At 37.1% G+C, this 19207-nt stretch overlaps 2 protein-coding genes across 5 annotated transcripts in view; one reads left to right on the top strand and one right to left on the bottom strand.

Moving 5' to 3' along the window:
- LOC134839014 (uncharacterized) overlaps positions 1 to 19207 on the top strand; it is a 335027-nt gene that overhangs the window by 240827 nt on the left and 74993 nt on the right. The window lies entirely within an intron of this gene.
- LOC134839203 (acyl-CoA synthetase short-chain family member 3, mitochondrial-like) overlaps positions 1 to 19207 on the bottom strand; it is an 80199-nt gene that overhangs the window by 18356 nt on the left and 42636 nt on the right. For all 3 annotated transcript variants that reach the window (XM_063854675.1, XM_063854676.1, XM_063854677.1), the window contains exons 2-11: positions 6912 to 7222; positions 6382 to 6526; positions 5416 to 5742; positions 4524 to 4670; positions 3891 to 4067; positions 3302 to 3560; positions 2708 to 2803; positions 2341 to 2404; positions 2174 to 2261; positions 670 to 792 (exon numbers count right to left, since the gene is read on the bottom strand). In XM_063854675.1, coding sequence (XP_063710745.1) covers positions 670 to 792; positions 2174 to 2261; positions 2341 to 2404; positions 2708 to 2803; positions 3302 to 3560; positions 3891 to 4067; positions 4524 to 4670; positions 5416 to 5742; positions 6382 to 6526; positions 6912 to 7195 — 1710 coding nt within the window. In that variant the 5' untranslated portion in view covers positions 7196 to 7222. The remainder of the gene's footprint in view (positions 1 to 669; positions 793 to 2173; positions 2262 to 2340; positions 2405 to 2707; positions 2804 to 3301; positions 3561 to 3890; positions 4068 to 4523; positions 4671 to 5415; positions 5743 to 6381; positions 6527 to 6911; positions 7223 to 19207) is intronic.

Below are 19207 nucleotides of genomic sequence, written 5' to 3'. Positions count from 1 at the left end.
CTTCGAAAAGTATTTGGACAATGAAGCTGTGATACGCTTGAGTACGCTCGAACGACACTATAAGAAATTGAAAAGAAAACAAATTGTTTCTCAGACCAAAAAACAAACACCAGAATTGAATTTCTAAAGGTAATCATCAGGTCAGAACATTTTGCAACCACACAAAATCAGCCGGGTTAACTTGAAACAGTCAGGCATGAATTAACCCAGAAGCCATTCACTTATACAAAAATTAAACTCAAAATGAGAGTGCTTAATCCATCTGATAAAGAGGCGAAGCTGCAACTTTGCAAAAACGAGCGGGAAAGCGGCAAAGATTCAGGAGCTTTAAAATGCACAAAAACTCAAATTTTACATGTAATCAATTGGAATGTAACAAACTAAAGGCAACCACGCTAACTTTGCATGTAGTAAAATGTATATAGTTGGAAAATTTCCGAAAAGTCATGCAAACGGAAAAGTCCGCAGGTGGGGGGAAGAAAAAAAATGTCCCATTGATGAATAAAAAAGCTTTAAATGTGGTAACTGATTACTAAACAAATGTCAATTACTAAATTGCTAATGCAGTCTACTAATTCAAAAGTGCCACCAAAAGAAGCACTTTATTATTCACGACTTAGATTTGCATGAAATTTTAGCTTCAATTGTAATAAGGAAGTGTTGAATGACCTCTTCGAGTGCACTGGTGGAGAGCCTGTGGCCAGCCACATTGATGACGTCATCAGTTCTGGACAGCACACTCACAAACCCATCTACATCTGAGAAGCCAGTGTCATGAGTATCGTAGCATCCCTAGAAGCCGAAGCCAATTATCCACCACAGAGAACGCTTTAATTTCAGCTCTTTAATTATTTATGAAGAAGGATAGTTATGCACCATAATTACACACTTGCCACAGAAAAAGGAATGACCGTGATTTAAATCCAATGAAAAAAAATCAAAAATTAAAGAAAACCTCTAAAATCGTTTTTATCGTAAGACTTAAAAAAATCGCAGAAAAGCCCAAGGTCTGGAAAAATACCTGCACCATTAAAAATTTTACAAGGATCTTTCCGAATGCTAGAAAAAAAACGAAATTTCAAAAATATCCTCTCTGCGTGAACTAAGCTGTCAAAAATAAGCAGACAGACAGCCTTAATCTAAATCAGCAGAAAATTTGAGTTTGCAAGAAAGTCCCGATTGGAATCAAAATCCCGGGCTTTGACATCAAGCAAAGTGTTACAGCAAATTAAAAGAACACTTAACCTTTGAAAAAATCGAGTTACAGGAACAAAGCCGACAAAAATAAACAGACGGACCATAGTCCGCAAAATTACAAAAACACAAGATTGCCGAAAAACAGGCCCCGGCCAGATTCGAACCACAAGCATTTGCTGTCTCAGGCAGATTTGTTACATAAACGCCAGATAGGCCGGATGATTGATTGAATTTGAGTTTATAACTAGTAGACAGGAAAAAGAAAGCCACTAAACAAACAAATTAAAAAAAAACTTAAAAACCAAAATTTAAAAAATTCGAAATATTGTCTGGAAACATGTTCTGTTTGCGGAAAACACGTCGATTAACATAATTGACACCAATCAATGAAAATTCAAAAAATAAATAAGCGGCAACTGAACCGAAAAAATTTGAATAATTTCCAGTAGAACCGAAAAACTTTGAAGTCATGAAAAAACTTGAAGTATAAATTCTATTCAAAGAATTTTAGCACTTTCCTCGGTCCTGAACGAAGCATAAAGTTATGATTCCCTTGAAATGACCCCAAAACAGGTTCAGATAATTAAATATAAATCGAAACCATTTAAGTCGAAGCGACAAAAAAAACAGCAAAATATACGAAGTCAAGACAAGTAAAAATACAAATTGCAGGAGTAATTTAAATCACTTAAAGCAAGTATTTTGAAAAATGCGTATAAAAAATCTATTTTACGAGGTGGCAGATTCCTGCTCAGATTCAAACCCACAAACTTTGCCTTCCCATGCGTATTCTTCACATCCAGGCTACGTGCTGGAGACTCATAAAAATTTGAATTCATTACGCACCAAGATACAAGTGATTCTGTTCAATAAGTTTTCAACCCAAAAAAAGTCTATATTCCGATTTAATAACGCTTGCTAAGCGCAAGCATTAAGACCATAAGGAAGTTTTCTGGCTAGTTTCATGCTAGAATACCTTGAATGTTGTGAAGTACTTTTCTCTAAACACTTTGTCGTCCTCGTCTTTGTAGAGCCCATCTGAGAAACCAGGAGGCAAAGGCGTCCTGTAACAGTTTTGTATGAACTGATTTTCTCATACTGATCTCTCACAATGATGTACTGTTTTTGGAAGATGACTTTTACCTGATCACTATGTTTCCGAGTTCCCCCGAAGATAATTGCTCTCCCTCGGGATTCACAACTCTAACTATAAAACTAATTGTCATTAATTGAAACTCGTGCTTGGTTTAGCACGCCCAAGGGCAGATCTAGGAGTTTCGCTGCTTCCTCCCCACCTTCCCTCTCAACTTAGAGCATAGTGGCGTCCATTTAGAAACAATTTAGGCTTGATTGACCAAAAATAGATATCAAAAAATAAGACTTAAGGGGGACCCTGTGGGTGCTCAGGAGCCGAACCCCAGAGGGGAGCGTCCGACCCAGGATTGACATTCCATCGACACTCACCCTTGAATCCAACTATGAGCATGCCTAATTTATGTAGTAACTTTACCATCAAATCCAGGCACTGCTTTGCCAGATGATCCCAGGGGCGTGTTTGTGTCCATCTGTTTGCCCATCATAACTGATAGAATAGGAGAACCACTTTCTAAGCACCCCGAAAAACCATTAGTCTAAAAGTTAACAAAAAGAAACATTTCGTCGCCATTAGAGATGCGCGATGAATTGAGAAAACCAATACAATGACTTTGGAGTCTTGAGTTTAATTGAAATTAAGCTAAGCCGCATTGGAAATTTAAACTATGAGAGAAAAAAATGTATTTCCAAGAAAGTTACTTAAAAATTTTAGCATACTCAGCCATTTGTTTTCGCAGAAATTTTGGGACAATGAGGGAGTTATCATGACCACTGCACGACAAAATTTAACGTCCGTAAATGTTAGGATGCTCTTTTTTCTTCCAGAAATCCTATAGAAGTAGCTGCTTTTTAAACATATTTGCAAAAGTCCGCATTGAATTGGAATTGATTATTAAATTCCCTGAACTGTATATCCCTAGTCGCCATCATTTTTACCATTTCAATTGTCCTCAAAATTGCAAGATCAAACATCGTTTTACAACAAATAGTCCCAAAACCATGTACCAACCAGTTTGCCAGAAGTGATCGATGACGGGAGCCTTGAAAGTCCTCTTGGCCCATTGAAGAGTGTCCACATCCAGATGTTCCCCTGCCACGAAGATGGACCTGAGTTTGCTGAAAGGCAGGAACTTCTTGGCCCTCTCGCCCTCCGAATCCTCCCTCTTGATGGCTCTGAGAGCAGTGGGTGCAGTGAAGAGAGAAACTGGCCTGTGCTTCTTCAGGATCCGGTAGTAGGCTGTCACGTCCGGAGTTCCCACTGGCTTCCCCTACATGGCGGTAACAAAAAAAATATAACTTTTTCACTCCCATAAATTTTCGATTCCTTGTTTGCAACAGAAATGAAGATCGATTAGATTTGGACTTACTAATCTGCCTGAAAAATTGAACATCATTTACTTCTTTTGTTCTTCAGATAAGTCCTGTAGATGAGTTTTGTTGATCGAAATGCATTGACATTTTACATCTTTTCGTTTTTTATGATCCTTTACTTCCTATTACCTTAGGCGAAGATAGCTAATCAGGCATTTATTAACAGTTTATACATTGAGAGATTTTGGCAGACTATAATCCAATGAAGTAACAAGATAATTTTTGACCTCATAGATGATGGTTGTGTTTCGGTTGAGCAGAGGCGCATAGCATATGTAAGAGTGTCCCACCACCCAGCCCAGGTCAGATGCGGCCAAGTATGTCTCCGAGGGCTTGACGTCCAGGATCGCATGCATCGAGTAGGACAGCATTACCATATGACCCCCCACTGGTCGAACTATGGCCTAAAAAGAAAACTACATAGCTGCATCAAGGCACATTTTTAAACAGTTTTTCAGTTGAAAACTTGCTCTTTAATGTAAGTGTTGGTACCAGATGCAGTAAAACACTAGTTTGCATCACAAAAAATCTGTTCCCCAATTTCTCTAGTATGCATTGTAGTTGCAATATGGCTTACAAGAATGCATAACTGCAACAAAAATTTTATCCGAGTTCTTATTTGCGTATTCGCAAGTTTTTAAAGAAACAAAACATGTAGCAGACCAGCAGACATTGTATGGATAACAATTGCACTTGATTTCTATGATTTATTGCTTAAATAGGAAAAAACGAATTTCTATTAAGAATGGCAATTCAATTTCTCAAGATTTCATCGCGACTCGCAAGATCATCCGAACAGTTCGAGTAATTTGTTTTCTCAAAAGTAATGAAATTTAGTGATGTCAACTTTTGCTTCCTACTTTTGGCTTTCCAGTGGTGCCTGAAGTGTACAGAATGTAGAGTGGATCCATGGCGTCCAGTGCCACACAGTCCACCATTTTGTCCTTGGCACTCTCCATCATCTCACCAAAGTTCAGGTCAATCCCACTGCTCAACTGCACAGGGTCCTGAAACACATACCAACAATGATTTCATGATCCACAATAATATTATCCTACCACTGCTTTGTATCCCTCGCACAGAAAGTCAAATTGTTCCATGATCTCCAAAGTTTCTATGCAAGTCTTGTGGCATTGTGGCGCTCCGGTAGTCATGGTGCCCAGCAATCATATGATTGCTGGTTCAAATCGCACGTCAGCTGCAATTCGTAAGGTGAGCTCTTGCAAGTAAGTCATAGCTTAAAGGGTGCAGCTGAATATATGCGCTCATGTCATCCTAAATAATTAACCTCCGGGTAAGGCCTCCGGGCTAGTCGACAAAAAAATATTCTATACTTTTTCCAATTTATATGCTAGAAGAAATGACTCTCAGCTGAGATAATATCCTTTTTCATAAAGCACTGAGAGAAGAGTCAGTTTCATCAAAGCGTTCATTATATTGTTCGCTCCCTTTCCTTGTCTTCGCAAAAATTTCCTAACGTTTTTTCTCTAATGTACGCTCTTCGACGTAAGTGTTAGTTCCGAAGAAACTGAAGCAAGTTTTTATTCATGACTGAAAGGGCATTATTATGATAGATCACACGACCTCATCTGACATTCACGTGTGGCACCTAATTATGCGTTAAATAACCAAATTCTCGTCGCCATCGTAGGTCGGAACAACAAGGTGGACTTTCAAATTTGGATTTGAATCTGAGCCCTTTTATTTTGATTTAAATCTAAGCTTGAAACGTCGATGACTTGTAGCACTCACCAATTCAGGTCTCTGGTATATAAGACATTTGTGCACTTTATGCTGCGCAGACGACAAGGCATCATTCAGTAGTAACTTGTAGTTGACTTTTCTCGTGGGCTCAATTCCATACGACGCCGACACCACCACTTTGGGTTCAGCATGGTCTATTCTAGTGGCCAGTTCCCTCGCCGCGAATCCTCCGAATACTAATGAATGCACTGCGCCTATACGCGCACAGGCGAGCATAGTGATGACGGCTTCGGGGATCATCGGCAAGTAGATCAAGACTCGGTCACCTTTTACAACATTCAGTTCTTTCTGCAGAACATAAGCCAAACTGTTCACCTAAAATATATAACTCTTATTGAGAAGTTGAATGACAAACAAGGTATTTTTTATCATCGCAGAGGACTCATATGGACACCGGTAACAATATCGATTTAATTGTGATCATTTGCCGCACAGTCAACTTGGTTGCCCACCAAGCAAGTTTTTATTCATGCTTTGTGGGCAACTTCTCATGCTTGGTGGGAAATTTTCTTCATGCTTGGTGGGCAACTTCTTCATGCTTGGTGGGCAATTTTCTCTGCATAAAAAATACAGAGAAAATAGAAAAAAAACGTACATTATTAAACAAAATGTATCCAAACAAAGCCAGTGGACGGTTACTTCGTGTTAACGTACTGCAATCATCTTTTTTTTCTTTACAAAATGCGGAATAATTTACTCAGAACACACCATGGACTTCGTGCTATTTGAATATATTCGCAAGTCGACTTCTGAACCCACTGATTGTACCGACCACTCCAGAGACGAAAGAAACAATGGCCTTCACTGTTTTGTTTTGCAAAAAAAAAATATTATAAGCGGCTGATCTATTAGAAAATATTTTGTTTCATTTTATTTTGAGTTCATTTGTTTCTGCAATGATAACTGCGATCGGAACTTCTGGGCTACTTCAGAGTGACTGGCTTCTCTTGTTACCTTGTGGAATAGCTGTTGATATGTGAGTTTTGAGATGGAGTCAGTGACTGGACTGTCGTGGATGATGGCCACCTGGTCACCATGGCCTGCCTGCACATGTCTGTCCACACAATTCTCACACGCATTCAACTCACCGCCCACAAACCTGACATACAAACATCAAACCAACAATAAAATTCTATCTCGTAGTTTTGGTCTAAATTAATATTAAAAGCTGAAAAGATAGATAAAAATTTAATAAATAGTGAAGAGCATTTTATTAAACCAGACCAAAAATTTAATTTGAATATATTTAACAATTTTTTTGAATATATGAAGAGCACTTTTTGAGGTGACAGGAGGCAAATCGGCCCGGGACAAATTGTCATGAAACCCTTTGACGTATTAATAGAGTTTGAACAATTACATTTTAATTTAAAAAAATATGATTTTGAGAGCTATTTACGAAAATAACATTGAAACAGCTAAGTGGCGTAGCCTCAGAACTATCCACGTTCAGTTTCTATAAGAAGCGCATTTCTGGCCTTTACCATTTTGGTCTGATCATATCGCCTCGTGGCTCTGGGTCAAACTGGAGTGTCTGACTTTTTGTTGGCATCTTCATCCACGATATGGCCTGTGCCTGGTCATGCCAGAAGTCTCTCCTTGTCTTCTCTGATATTGAGTTCTGGAATTCATTCAGGTACTTGAATGAAACATCTTCAAATGATGAGAGAGATCGTTTGGATTCTGCAATTGCACGTCGTTTAAGGAGGCAAGGCACACAGCGTGCAGATAGAGCTAAGTTTGACCTCGAGACTACAGAAACAGTCATCGCATCAGACTCATTTCATCTCTACCTTTAAATAATGTATCGAAGACCGCACATTTATAAGAGCCATTGTACCATAATCTGTCACAATTTGTTAAGTATCTGGTACAGGAGAAGTTTAAGCCTTTAACGGTATAAAGCAAACAATAAAAAATATAGAGAAAAATCGGGCGGAATTTTATTCAGCTTCGTTGATTTTACAAGTAATTTATCAAGTAATTTAGCAAAAAAGCTAACAAGTGATTTAACGGAAAAGCGGGGCGGAATTTATTTCAGCTTCATAGATTTTACAAATAACTTAGAGAACACGTCATGGTTTTCAGCCAAATCGTTCCATGTACAATCAGTCATATACTTAAGCATCTTTTATCGACACATGTAACACTTTTTTCTTTCTATCAATCGTCAACTTAGTTTAATTGAACATTTTAACCCAACTACACAAAGCAAAGAACTAATAACAACTTACTTAATTCGAACTATCTGTAAATAGGCAACGCTTTACAGTGAAGCATCTTTACAGTAACATTCGAATGTTTCGGCCACAATGGTTAATAAAGTCAGAAAAACAAAAAAGAAAAAAAATCTTATAATCTTAAAAAACTTTTTATAATTTTTTTAGCTAAGTTTCATGTTGTTCTTTTTCGTGTCAAGGGCGATGGAATTAGTCTAAAGAGACGATATAATAGCAAAACCAATGTATGAAAGGTAGGGGAATTAAATTGAGAGTTCATTTTCATATAACTCGGAAACATTTTTCGCAGCAGACAACTTTTTAGAATGAATATTTTTGACTTGCATGGCTTCAAATGATACCACATTTGATCCACTGTGATTCTTTTTTGAGGTACCTAAATTTGAGTGTTAAAAAACACTAGCTAACCCAGAGTGCTTTTCCGTCACTCGGAAAAAGCAACGCTTACGTTATGATGTGGGCAGTGATGTCCATTAAAAAACAATTTAATTTAATCTAAATTTTCATTTAAAATTCAATTTATTTAAATGTCAAATTATGAGCCCACTCAATTTAAATGAAAAAAATTAATTTAAATCGAGCAACTTAAATTGAAAAAAAAAATAAATTGCTCCTGCGATATTCGATCCGACGCCAAAGTACAGAGTTTACTCATGATAATTAATTTAACAGTTCCGCTGAAATAGCAAAAACCTAAATTTTCACAAAAAAATTTTGTATTAAATAGATATGCCCGAAAAAATTGCTTAAAAAAGTGCTAAAAGCTAAATTAAGGTTAGGTGTCGCGCGATAACTTACAGTAAGCACAGCGAAGAGTTCAGTGTTTGACATAATGAACTGCTAATCATTCTTGTGCTGAAACTCTATCAACTGAGAGTCGCTCTGGCGTGTTTCGTGTTTTTTTTTTCAGCAGAAAATGTGAATTTGATATAACCTCTTCGGTAATAAAAACGTGTAGGAATGATTACATTTACAAACAATCAACAATATAAAAATTAAATAAAACGTGGAACCAAATGATGCATTTTTTATTAAACAGCTTACTAAGAAAAAAAACTGTAGCTCAATTGAATCTGATTCGTGTTTCTCTAGAAGAAAATGCATCTTTATTTTTTCGTTAAATTTCTTTTGAGGTGTGACCTGTCTGCATTCTTTAGTTATTGAATTCCATTTTTAAAATCAGCCTCCTGTCGCTGATCATTTGCTTTATTGTTCGACTCTGGGGTATTACCTGTAGAGTTCTAGTGTTTCTATGCAGCTTAAGTGTTCCGTAGACAAAACATTTCCTGATAATTGTTCTTTTCTTCAGCAATCGAAAGATCTTATTTCGTTATCAAAAGCTCTGCTGGAAGTATTTGGCTTTTTATTAGTAAATCACGTGCTCTGTCAAAGATTCAACGTAAAAACAGACTCTGATACCCCCGTTTAATTGCTTATTTACTCTACTCAATTGTGAAATTCGTAAATTTCGTAAGAAAACTGCGCTATATGATGCATGGGATAATACTCAAGATTTTCATAAACTAATCCGAACATTTAAGGGTACTACTTTCCTTACAAGATATAGAGAGCGGATTCCTTGCGCTACTTTGCAGAGAATTTTGTTCAACTAATGCAAACATTTACTGGTACTTCGTTCCTGAGAAGATATAGTAAACAGATTACTCGAGCCTTTTTGCTGAAAATTAAGAGATATCTGAATCGATTTTGAAAGTTTAATTTCGTGATTATTATGAAAGCTGTGTATACTACTTTCACAGGAAAAAAATTCTGTTTTTATCTGAAATCAAAATGAGGCGACAAACAAATCTGGAGATTTTTGGTTCACTATCGGACTGGTATCACCTGCAAATTGAATAGCTTGGTTTTGGTTATTTAAAACTGCATCATTAATATCATTAATATAGAGGATCAAACCTATTGGTCTGAGAACTGTCCCTTGTGGTGCTCCATGATTCAAAATTTACCATTCAGATAATTTATTTATCAGTTTTACTGCCTGATGGCGATTTTTCAGAAAGTTTTCGAAACGGTTCAAGAAAGCTGCCCTGTATCACCACCTCAGACCTGCTAAGATAGATCAGCATCCACTTTCATCACACGTGTTCGCCTACAATCTCACGGCTACCAGTCAAGCCGAGACTCCGACCTAGTCTGCCTCGGTGTCACCTCAAATCCGCAGCTCAACTTCACCTGCCACGCTACGAACGCCTCAAAAGCCAACAAGAGCAAAAATATCCTCAAAGCGATATCCTCAGAGCTCTCACCGCCTCCGACCTTACGTCACTGTACAAGACGTATGCCAGACCTGCCGGGATGTACGGAGCAGGAGTGCTCTTTCACGTCCTCTGACAGACAAGCGCAAAGAAGATCGAGTCCGCCAAATACAAAGCCGCCAGAATCATCATCGGCGCGCCTGGAGGTTCTCCAGCGATCCAAACGCTATCCGAAGCCGGTCTCCAGATACTTCAGTTTCTGGCCGAAGAAGAAGGCGCCAAGCTGCTTTCCAGGATCAAGTTGCTTCCCGAGGACCATCATCTGGCACCTCTCGCCATTCAGCAAAATCGTCCCAGGCTCAGATCGGCTCTTTTCCACCCCACCCCCAAGTTTCAAGCGTTCCATTTTTAAAATGATTTACGTAATATTATGGCTAAACACGTGATTTTACGATGTAAGCTATGAAGAACAATTGTGTTCACAGTAGTTATTTCGTTCACCATGCAACATTTCGTATCATTATGACAACGTAACAGAAGTTCTTCAAAACTGAGATTCAAATGTGGGGGGGGGGGGGGGGGGTGGAAAAGAGCCCTCAGATCCAGAGGCACTTCGGACTTCCGCCCTGACTGGAGATCGACCTCACAGAAACAATTAGAGTTCTTGTGTTGTCCGACCAAATAAAATTTATCAAAGAAAATACCAACAAGTTGCAAGAAAATCACTACCACAATAATGTAGAAGATCATACGCACTACAACGCGACAGGAGGGGAGTTTCTCGAGAGATCGACAACGAAATCACGAGAAAAAGAGATGCTCTGTACCAACTCCGTCTCAACAGGTTCACTCGATTACAACAAGTCAAGCACCGTTTCGGTCGTGAAGAAGAAAGCACCTGCCCGCAGTGTCAGCTCGAAACTGAAGACACAGAATACCTCCTAATTGAGATGCACCGCAAGAAACGCTGAAAGAAAATAACATCTGGGAAGTTCGCCCAGCCTAACCGATTTTCAACGCCGTTCCCAAAACATCCTGGACTATCTTAGAATAGTGGGGCTTGTCATCCCCCTGGATCTTTGACGCAGGCCCTCAAGAAACCAACCAACCAAAAGGTTCAAAGCCGTTTTTTATGAATATCATCGCTGAACTAAAAGCGTGCAAAATTGGCAGTGAAAACAAAGGGTTGTGCGTCCACAAGTTTAAAACAAAAATCATGACCTCTGGATGATGTAAAGCAAGCATCAAGAACCCTGGTTGTTCTCTCCTCAATGTCTGCTGCTCTAGGGTAGCTTTACTCAATTCAAAGCACGCAGCGCCATTTCTTGGCGCAAAACAACTTCAGTTGGATCAAGGAGAGAACCTCATAAGCTCCAGGCTACGCTTGCTCAAGACGCAAAAGAAAAACACGCCCTATCGATGGTAGACTCAACATGTAGATGTCGATGGAAAAAGTTGATAGTCACGCTTAACTTCCGCTACCATGAAGACGCCCCATATTAGTGACACATGGGCAACGAATATATATGACCGACTGTGGCTACAATGCAACAACCGTGCCATCTTGTTTTAAAAGGAGCAGGGGGTTGAATATACAATGTGCTTTGTTGCGAGCTCGTTGTCTCAGATAGTTAGGTCAAGTTGATGTTGATCGTTGTTGTGAAGGCCCTCACCGGGCTTGGGTGAATTCGGTGGTTTTTTCGAGGTCTGTCCCACGGAATTCTTGATTGCTTCCAAGGCAAGGAGACACGGTGAGGTGAACTGTCCTGCCCTCTATATTGTGGCATTTCTCTGAAAAGTAACATTTCTCTGTGGCGGATTCTTTGATGCAAAGCTTGTGATCGTTTAGTTTACAGCAAAAACCTCTTCTTAGTTGCGTCAGTCTCACTTGTTTTTCCCTATTCAAAAATTTCGCTCGAGGTGCTCTTTTTCTTTTAGTCCCAATGGCGTTGAGTTGTTCAGCACCCGATTAACGGCGAGACCTTCAGTGACTCTGAGACATAAGAAGTGTGCAGCTCTTTGATGGTCGTTTTGTCTTCATCGATGTTAAGTTCGATGCATTGTTTGGTTAAATAGTCTTTGAGGGATATTTCAATTTCCTGCCCTCTCGTTCGTGGCATAAATGATTGGTTTTTTATTTTATTTGAAGTGTGTACTGAGATGCGAATAACATACGGCGGTCTTTTATTGGAATGCATTGCGTTTCCTACTTCAGATGATCTACCGCAGGCATAATTTTTTCTTGCTTCCAAATTTTTCCAATGAGTTTTGGCAACGTTGTATGATAAACTCCTGCAGCGTAATTCATGCTTGATCGATTAAGAGCTTTGTACAATATTAAGTTCTTTTTTATTATGCCTTGAACTGATGGGGTGACGGCTCTGATGACATTGTTTGACACCAGGTGTTTAGGTCTTTCATATGTTCCTTGAATGTTAGTGATTAGATAACTTTACTCCCAAAAGTTTGAAAATCTGTTTGGATTTGATAACCGTGTTTTTACACAGAGCCGAGGCGGAGCTTCGCATCTTTTGCAATACAACTTAAATTTTAAAAAACAGAAACCGAAAAAAATGTCGAACAAAATTCTCGTATATCTCGAGAAAAATTACTTCTAGGCAAACATGCCAAAAAAAAACGTTCGAATATTAAATTAGCAATTAATTAAAACCTACGAAGCAAAAACAAAGCTGACAAGTTCTGAGCAGACACCAGTTGAGCCGAGAAAAATCGCAAAAAATTCCAATTCCATTTCTGAAACTAAAACGAACAACAATTGCAATAATAATGAAAATAGCTTATAGCACCAGAAAATTCTATTATGTGACAACTAAGCCGACAAAACTGGAGCAGACAACCGAAAGACCCACAATTCAACTTTTAGCGAAAAACAATTTCACTTTCCAGGTTCGGCCGGGACTCAAGCCCCAAACCTTAGGGTGCAACGGCGATTACGTTACCTTTAAGCCAAGTGGGAACGAGCCTGGAAGTTGTTAACGTTCAATAATAACGCACGAAACAAGTAAAATGTGTAATAAACGTTGTTTACGGGGAAAAAAGTCCAGTTCCTGATAACAAGACAACTGATCTCGAAAGTGTTAAGAGCAATATTGAGCGTGTTATTCCTCTCTTTTTTCCAGGTACCGATAGGATTATACTGAATAGGATTATACTGAATAGGATTAAGTCGCTAAGGTACCATGAAGAAATTATAGGTGAAATGACGCTGCCTTGAGTTATTTTTGCTAATTCTGACAAAAAGCCGCCAAACTGTTTGCAACCTCTCGGGCAGCATTTCAACCATTGTTGCTTATTTGCGATGCATTTATGATTTAAGGAGCTGTTTATTATCCACGGTGCGTAGGCTCTTTTTATATTTAAGGCAACTGCTGCTGTTCTTACTGGTAGGCGTTTAATATTGAAACGTTGAATGATATTTGTTGTTATGCTAGTCAACGAGGTAGCAGTTGAGTGGCTTTTACTAAAACATGTTTTCGTCTGGCAGCGTCGAACATTCGACTATCTCCTCTTAGAGTATACGCTCTATCAATCTGGCAATGGGCGATATTATGCTAACAGGTCGATAACTTCCGGGTTCTGTGGATGGACTGTGCTCGTTGATGTCTCTCCACTGCACGGAACTACTAGAAGATCATGGATTAGGACAATCTGACCAGTAACTGGACCCCCACAGTATAAAAATCCAACCATGGATAAGGCAGAAAAAAAACAATGCATTTTCTTATACTGCGATAACTTGTGTCTGGTAATGATTTTTTCAGACCAAGTAGCTACCCTGGAATCACTTTGGAATAGTTTCTGAGTTGATGAATTCGCTGTTCAGTCGTTATGCCTAGTAGAAAAAAAAGAAATCTAGTACCTTTTAGTTCATTGTGAAATAATTTCAAACCCCTATCTCCCTCATTCTTAGCAAAAGTTCAATGACACACTAAGCTGATCGCCATTGTAAGAAAAATCTTGTACAAACAGTTTTCTTCGATTACCAGAGTCATAGCCAATACCAGCATTATAGCAGATAATCTCATTCTGCGTCAAAGTGCACACATTTATCATAGGGCTTCCAACCCAGTGTTTTAAGCCTAACATGGGCCCTTTTAACCGTGACATAGACTTCGTTCAAGGGAAAATAAGGATAGCCGGTTCCTGAGCGGTTAGCACAGAATTTTCCACCACAGCAACTTGATCAAAAGAATCAAGGAACGCAAGGAAACAGGAAAAATACTAACTTATTTTTCAAAAAAATTTCAATTTTTGAACTTCACAATAACAAAAAAAAATTCAATAGATTTGATTTTCAGAACAATTTATGATTGGTCTTTTTTGAGAAAATTTATCCAACTTTAGAAAACTAGATCAATAGGTAAACTTTTTAGTCCGCTGAAATATCTGTAAATTAAATTCCACACTCGAAAGAAGTCAATCACGTTTTTTGCTACCTTTTACACTTTCGCTCTTCGATAGTGGAGATTGCCTTCCTTAACAAAGGGAAAAAACTGAAATTAAAAAAGTCAAAAGTCAAATCGCAAAAAAAAAACAAATTTGAGCGTCAGCAAATCTAAAGACTTTTCTTGAGAAAGAAACAAAAAAATCATCACGATCTATATAATAGCCTGAACTATGTTCATAGACTCTTAATCAAAAATAAAGTCACATTGATTTATAACATTTCTTGTAACTTATTTTTTGTAGGTTATTTTTTAAGTTAAATGATTGAATTAGTTAAATAACTGCAAGAATGAGAAAGAATGATTGCCTTGCTTCCAATTTACTCTAGTGATATTGGCAACTTTGGGTGGCTAAACCCCTGCAGAGTATTTCATGCTTAATCGATTAGGAGCTTTGTATAATATTCAGTTATTTTATCATTATGCCTTGACTTGATGTCGTGACGGCTTTAATGACATTGTTGCACTTTATGCAGTTGTTGTTTAGGTCTTTTTATGTTCCTCGAATATAAGTGATTAGTCCCAGAAAGATAAGTTAATCCTAGAAATTTGAAATTCAAGTTGGATTAGAAAACAGAAAAATTACACAGAGGCGAAGCGGAGATTATATCACTTGCGATACAAAACAAACAATAAAAAAAACAGATAAAACAAATGGTTTTTCAGACCACGTATCTGCTCTAAAATCAATTTGGCATAATTTCTGAGTTGATGAATTCGGTGTTCAAACGTTACGCCTAAGAGAAATTAAGAAACAAGTACCATTTAATTCATTGTGAAATAGTTTCAAACCCTCAACCTCAATCATTCTTTTCAAAATGTCATAAATTTTTGTCGGGTTAATTCATAAATCAAATACAAACAGTTCTTATTCGATCAACGAAGCTTTTCTGGAAAAGTCATAACTGAGTTAGCACCGATGATCCCATTCTGCGACAAATTGTATAATATTCAGTTATTTTATCATTATGCCTTGACTTGATGTGACGGCTTTAATGACATTGTTGCACTTTATGCAGTTGTTGTTTAGGTCTTTTTATGTTCCTTGAATATAAGTGATTAGTCCCAAAAAGATAAGTTAATCCTAGAAATTTGAAATTCAAGTTGGATTAGAAAACAGAAAAATTACACAGAGGCGAAGCGGAGATTATATCACTTGCGATAAAAAACAAACAATAAAAAAAACAGATAAAACAAATGGTTTTTCAGACCACGTATCTGCTCTAAAATCAATTTGGCATAATTTCTGAGTTGATGAATTCGGTGTTCAAACGTTACGCCTAAGAGAAATTAAGAAACAAGTACCATTTAATTCATTGTGAAATAGTTTCAAACCCTCAACCTCAATCATTCTTTTCAAAATGTCATAAATTTTTGTCGGGTTATTTCATAAATCAAATACAAACAGTTCTTATTCGATCAACGAAGCTTTTCTGGAAAAGTCCTAACTGAGTTAGCACCGATGATCCCATTCTGCGACAAAGAGCACACAATTATTACAGAGCTTCCAACTCACTGTTTTAAGCCTACCATGGGCCCTTTTAACCGTGACAGACTTCGTTCAAAGGAAAAAAAGGATAACCGATTCCTGTGCGATTAAAACAGAATGTCACAACCACAGTAACTTATTAACAGAGTCATGGACCGCAAGGAAACAAAAAAATAGTTCTCTTCCGAAACAAACTTTGAGTTATCTTTTTAAAAAAACGTTTCAATGGATTTGAATTTCAGGAATTATTGAAGATTGGCACTTTTTTTGATAAAATTAACCCAATTTGAGAAAAATTGATCAATAGGTAAAATTTGCTGAGAAATCTGCAAATGTATTTCCACTTTCAAGTTTTTTGTGACCTTCACATTTTTGCTGTTCGATAGTGGAGTTTGCCTTCCTTTTAACAGAGGAAAAGAACTGAACTTAAAACCAAGTCAAAAGTCAAACCATCACGATCTATATAAGAGTCTGAACTACGTTTATCGATTCTTGATCATGAACATCTTCAAGAACTATATAAGGGTCTGAACTACGTTTATCGATTCTCTATCATAAACAAAGTCAAAATTCTCTAAAACTTTTCTTTGTAGGGTTATTTTTTTTTAGTAAAGTGACTGAATTAGTTGAAAACTGCAAGAATGAGAAACACTAATATCTGAAACAACAATCAACTTGCAGTAGAATTAAATTGAGGAAGTCTGCCTCTTCGTCTAAAGTCTGGAAATCAAAACATTTAGACCAGTGTTTTTCAGCATAGATTTTTATTGAATTTTTTTATAGATCCAAATCACGACCATAAACTTCTAACCTCATTACCTCCCGCATCAATTTTTTAAAAGTTCATAAAATTTCGTCAGGTTATTTCAAAAACCCTGTACAAACAGTTTTCATTCAATTACCGAAACTTTTCAGGAAAATTCATAGCTGAGTTAGCACAGATAATCTCATTCTGCCTCCAACGGACACACAATTATCATAGAGCTTCCAGCTCAGTGTTTTCAGCTTAAAGTGTATATGATGCCACAATATGATTTTAAGCCTTGAATATGATGCCACACTTGATCCTCCTACCTAGAGATAGACCATCCTAACCTTGAGATAGCCAAAATTGGCTGGAAAAAGGAAGTAAATCGGAAAAGCGGACACTACGCCATAGTTCTATTCATCTCTTCGAGATTGCTCGAAATAACAAGTGCTAGAATTCTTTGACATGAAGTAGAAAGCATGTTTTGGAACAGGGTGGTTTTATCTCCACATTTTCAGGTATCTGAACAATAACTCGAACTGGAACGAGTTTGCTCCTATTTTGAAGACCTTTTGGCCGTGTTTCAGAACTATAATTTAACCTGGTTCATCGAAAATCAAATATAACTAGCGCATAACTCACACCAACGGTGCATCAAATAGATCGTTGAACTTGAAAAGAGCATCCTAAAAAATTACTTTATAAACAAACAATGACATTTAATGCAACCGTAAATTAAAATTAGGCACATCCATCCGGGTTTTCTATTTCATTAACTGAACAGTTTACAAAGTCATCTTTTGGGTTATTTTACAAACAAATAGTCACCTCTCCAAAATTACAGTTTTATCCGATTTGTAAAACTTAAAACTCAAAAAAGGACCCCAAAAAAACCGACAGCAAACTTTTTGAAGAAAACATCTCGGCTCTTAAACTTTGATGAGTCTAATTTGGAGGCGATATTTGCAATCCAGGAGTGTATCCTGAAAAATCCCCACCATAGGGTTGACACTTTCAAGTTCTGTTAGTTTTTTTTCAAATCTGAAACTTTTGAAAAAATTGAAGATACTATGCAAAATAGAAAAATCTCGAAAAACAAAAACATAAAAGCAACCATATTTACAAGGCAGAAATAAAGTACCCTGACAGAAAGTTTCAAGTTGTTAGTTTTTTGGAAAAAAATTATTAAGTATAAAAAATACCATATCTCGCAACACAGATAGATTTGAGCAGTAAGATTGGATGCAAGATTTGAGACTCCTGAGTGTAACCTGATAGCTCCCCACCATAGGGCTGAAAGTTTTTTTATTGCTTAAATCGAAATAATATAAAAAAACTCCATATCTCAAAAATCGACACGATTTGAGCAGTCATATTTGAAGGGCGAAATTGCAACTCCATAGTGTATTGTGATAGCACCTCACGATAGGGTTGAGATTTTCGAGTTCTGGAAATACTTAATCTAATTTTTTTGAAAAAAAAAGAAAAAATCAAAAACATCGCCATATCTGGAAAACCAGAATAGCACCTCACCATGAGTTTCAAATTTTCACATTCTTTTATTTTTTTAGATCTTAGTTTTTTGAAAAAAAAATGCCAAAAAGTAAAAACCGCTATATCTCGAAAAAAGAGAAGATTTGAGCAGTCATATTAGGAGAGCAGAATTTCAACTCCATTGTGTACAGTAAGAGCTGAAAATTTGAAGTTCTGAAAGTACTGTTTAAACTAAGTTTTCTGAAACAAAATCATAAAAAATGCGATACCTCGGAAACCGAAAAGATTGAGCAGTAATATATTTGGAGGCCCGATTTGCAACACTTGAAATTACCCTGATACCACGCCACAATAGGCTTGAGAATTTTAATTTAGTCAAACAGACATTAAACGAAAAACGATTGCATAGCTAAATAAGGAAAAACCTGTAGTATTTACGCTGTAGTATTCACTCTGTACCGGCTAATTTTTCGTTCGCATATGTATTGCCGATAGAAGAGTTCAGGTAATTAATTCCTTGTAACTTTTTAAATACTGAGGCTTTGGAACCACCGAAGTACATTTGAACTCAAAACTTCTTAATTTCAGTTTCGATGAGTTTCTGTATGAAAAAAAAAACAAGAAATATGAAGGTATTGAATTTCATGTTTTTCGCACTACTTGCGGTACCAAACTACATGCCAAAGTTAGAAAGATAATCCGACTCGTGTGCGAAAAAAATTAAATGAATTATTTGAAAATAGTCGGCTGAAAACCTAGGAAAATTTTGGCAGTACTTATAGAACTCAATAGCCAAAAAAAAAGTATTCATGCTATACAAATCCATTCATTTCTTTTTTTTTTGAGAACTATAAGATGGAAAAGATACGAAAAAAGACATTTCGGTCAGAAAATTTTGGTCGTAAAGCATAACAAAATGAAGAAAATTTGGCAAGATCTTATGGGCGATTCCAATTAGGTAGCCAAGCTCATGTTCCGCAACGAAAAATATAGAAACCTAAATGCAGTGATTTGCAACGTGAAACCGAGAGTCAAAGCCCAATCGCTTGATATCGACGAATATTGGGATAGTATTTCTGGTAAAATTGTTTAAATTAAAAATTAATTTTTTCTTTCTTTCTGTTGAA

Source organism: Symsagittifera roscoffensis, chromosome 2 (genome assembly GCF_963678635.1).
Source record: "Symsagittifera roscoffensis chromosome 2, txSymRosc1.1, whole genome shotgun sequence".
Lineage (NCBI taxonomy): Eukaryota > Metazoa > Xenacoelomorpha > Acoela > Convolutidae > Symsagittifera > Symsagittifera roscoffensis.
Note: the sequence above shows the minus strand (reverse complement) of the source record. Positions and strands in the feature narration are given on the sequence as shown.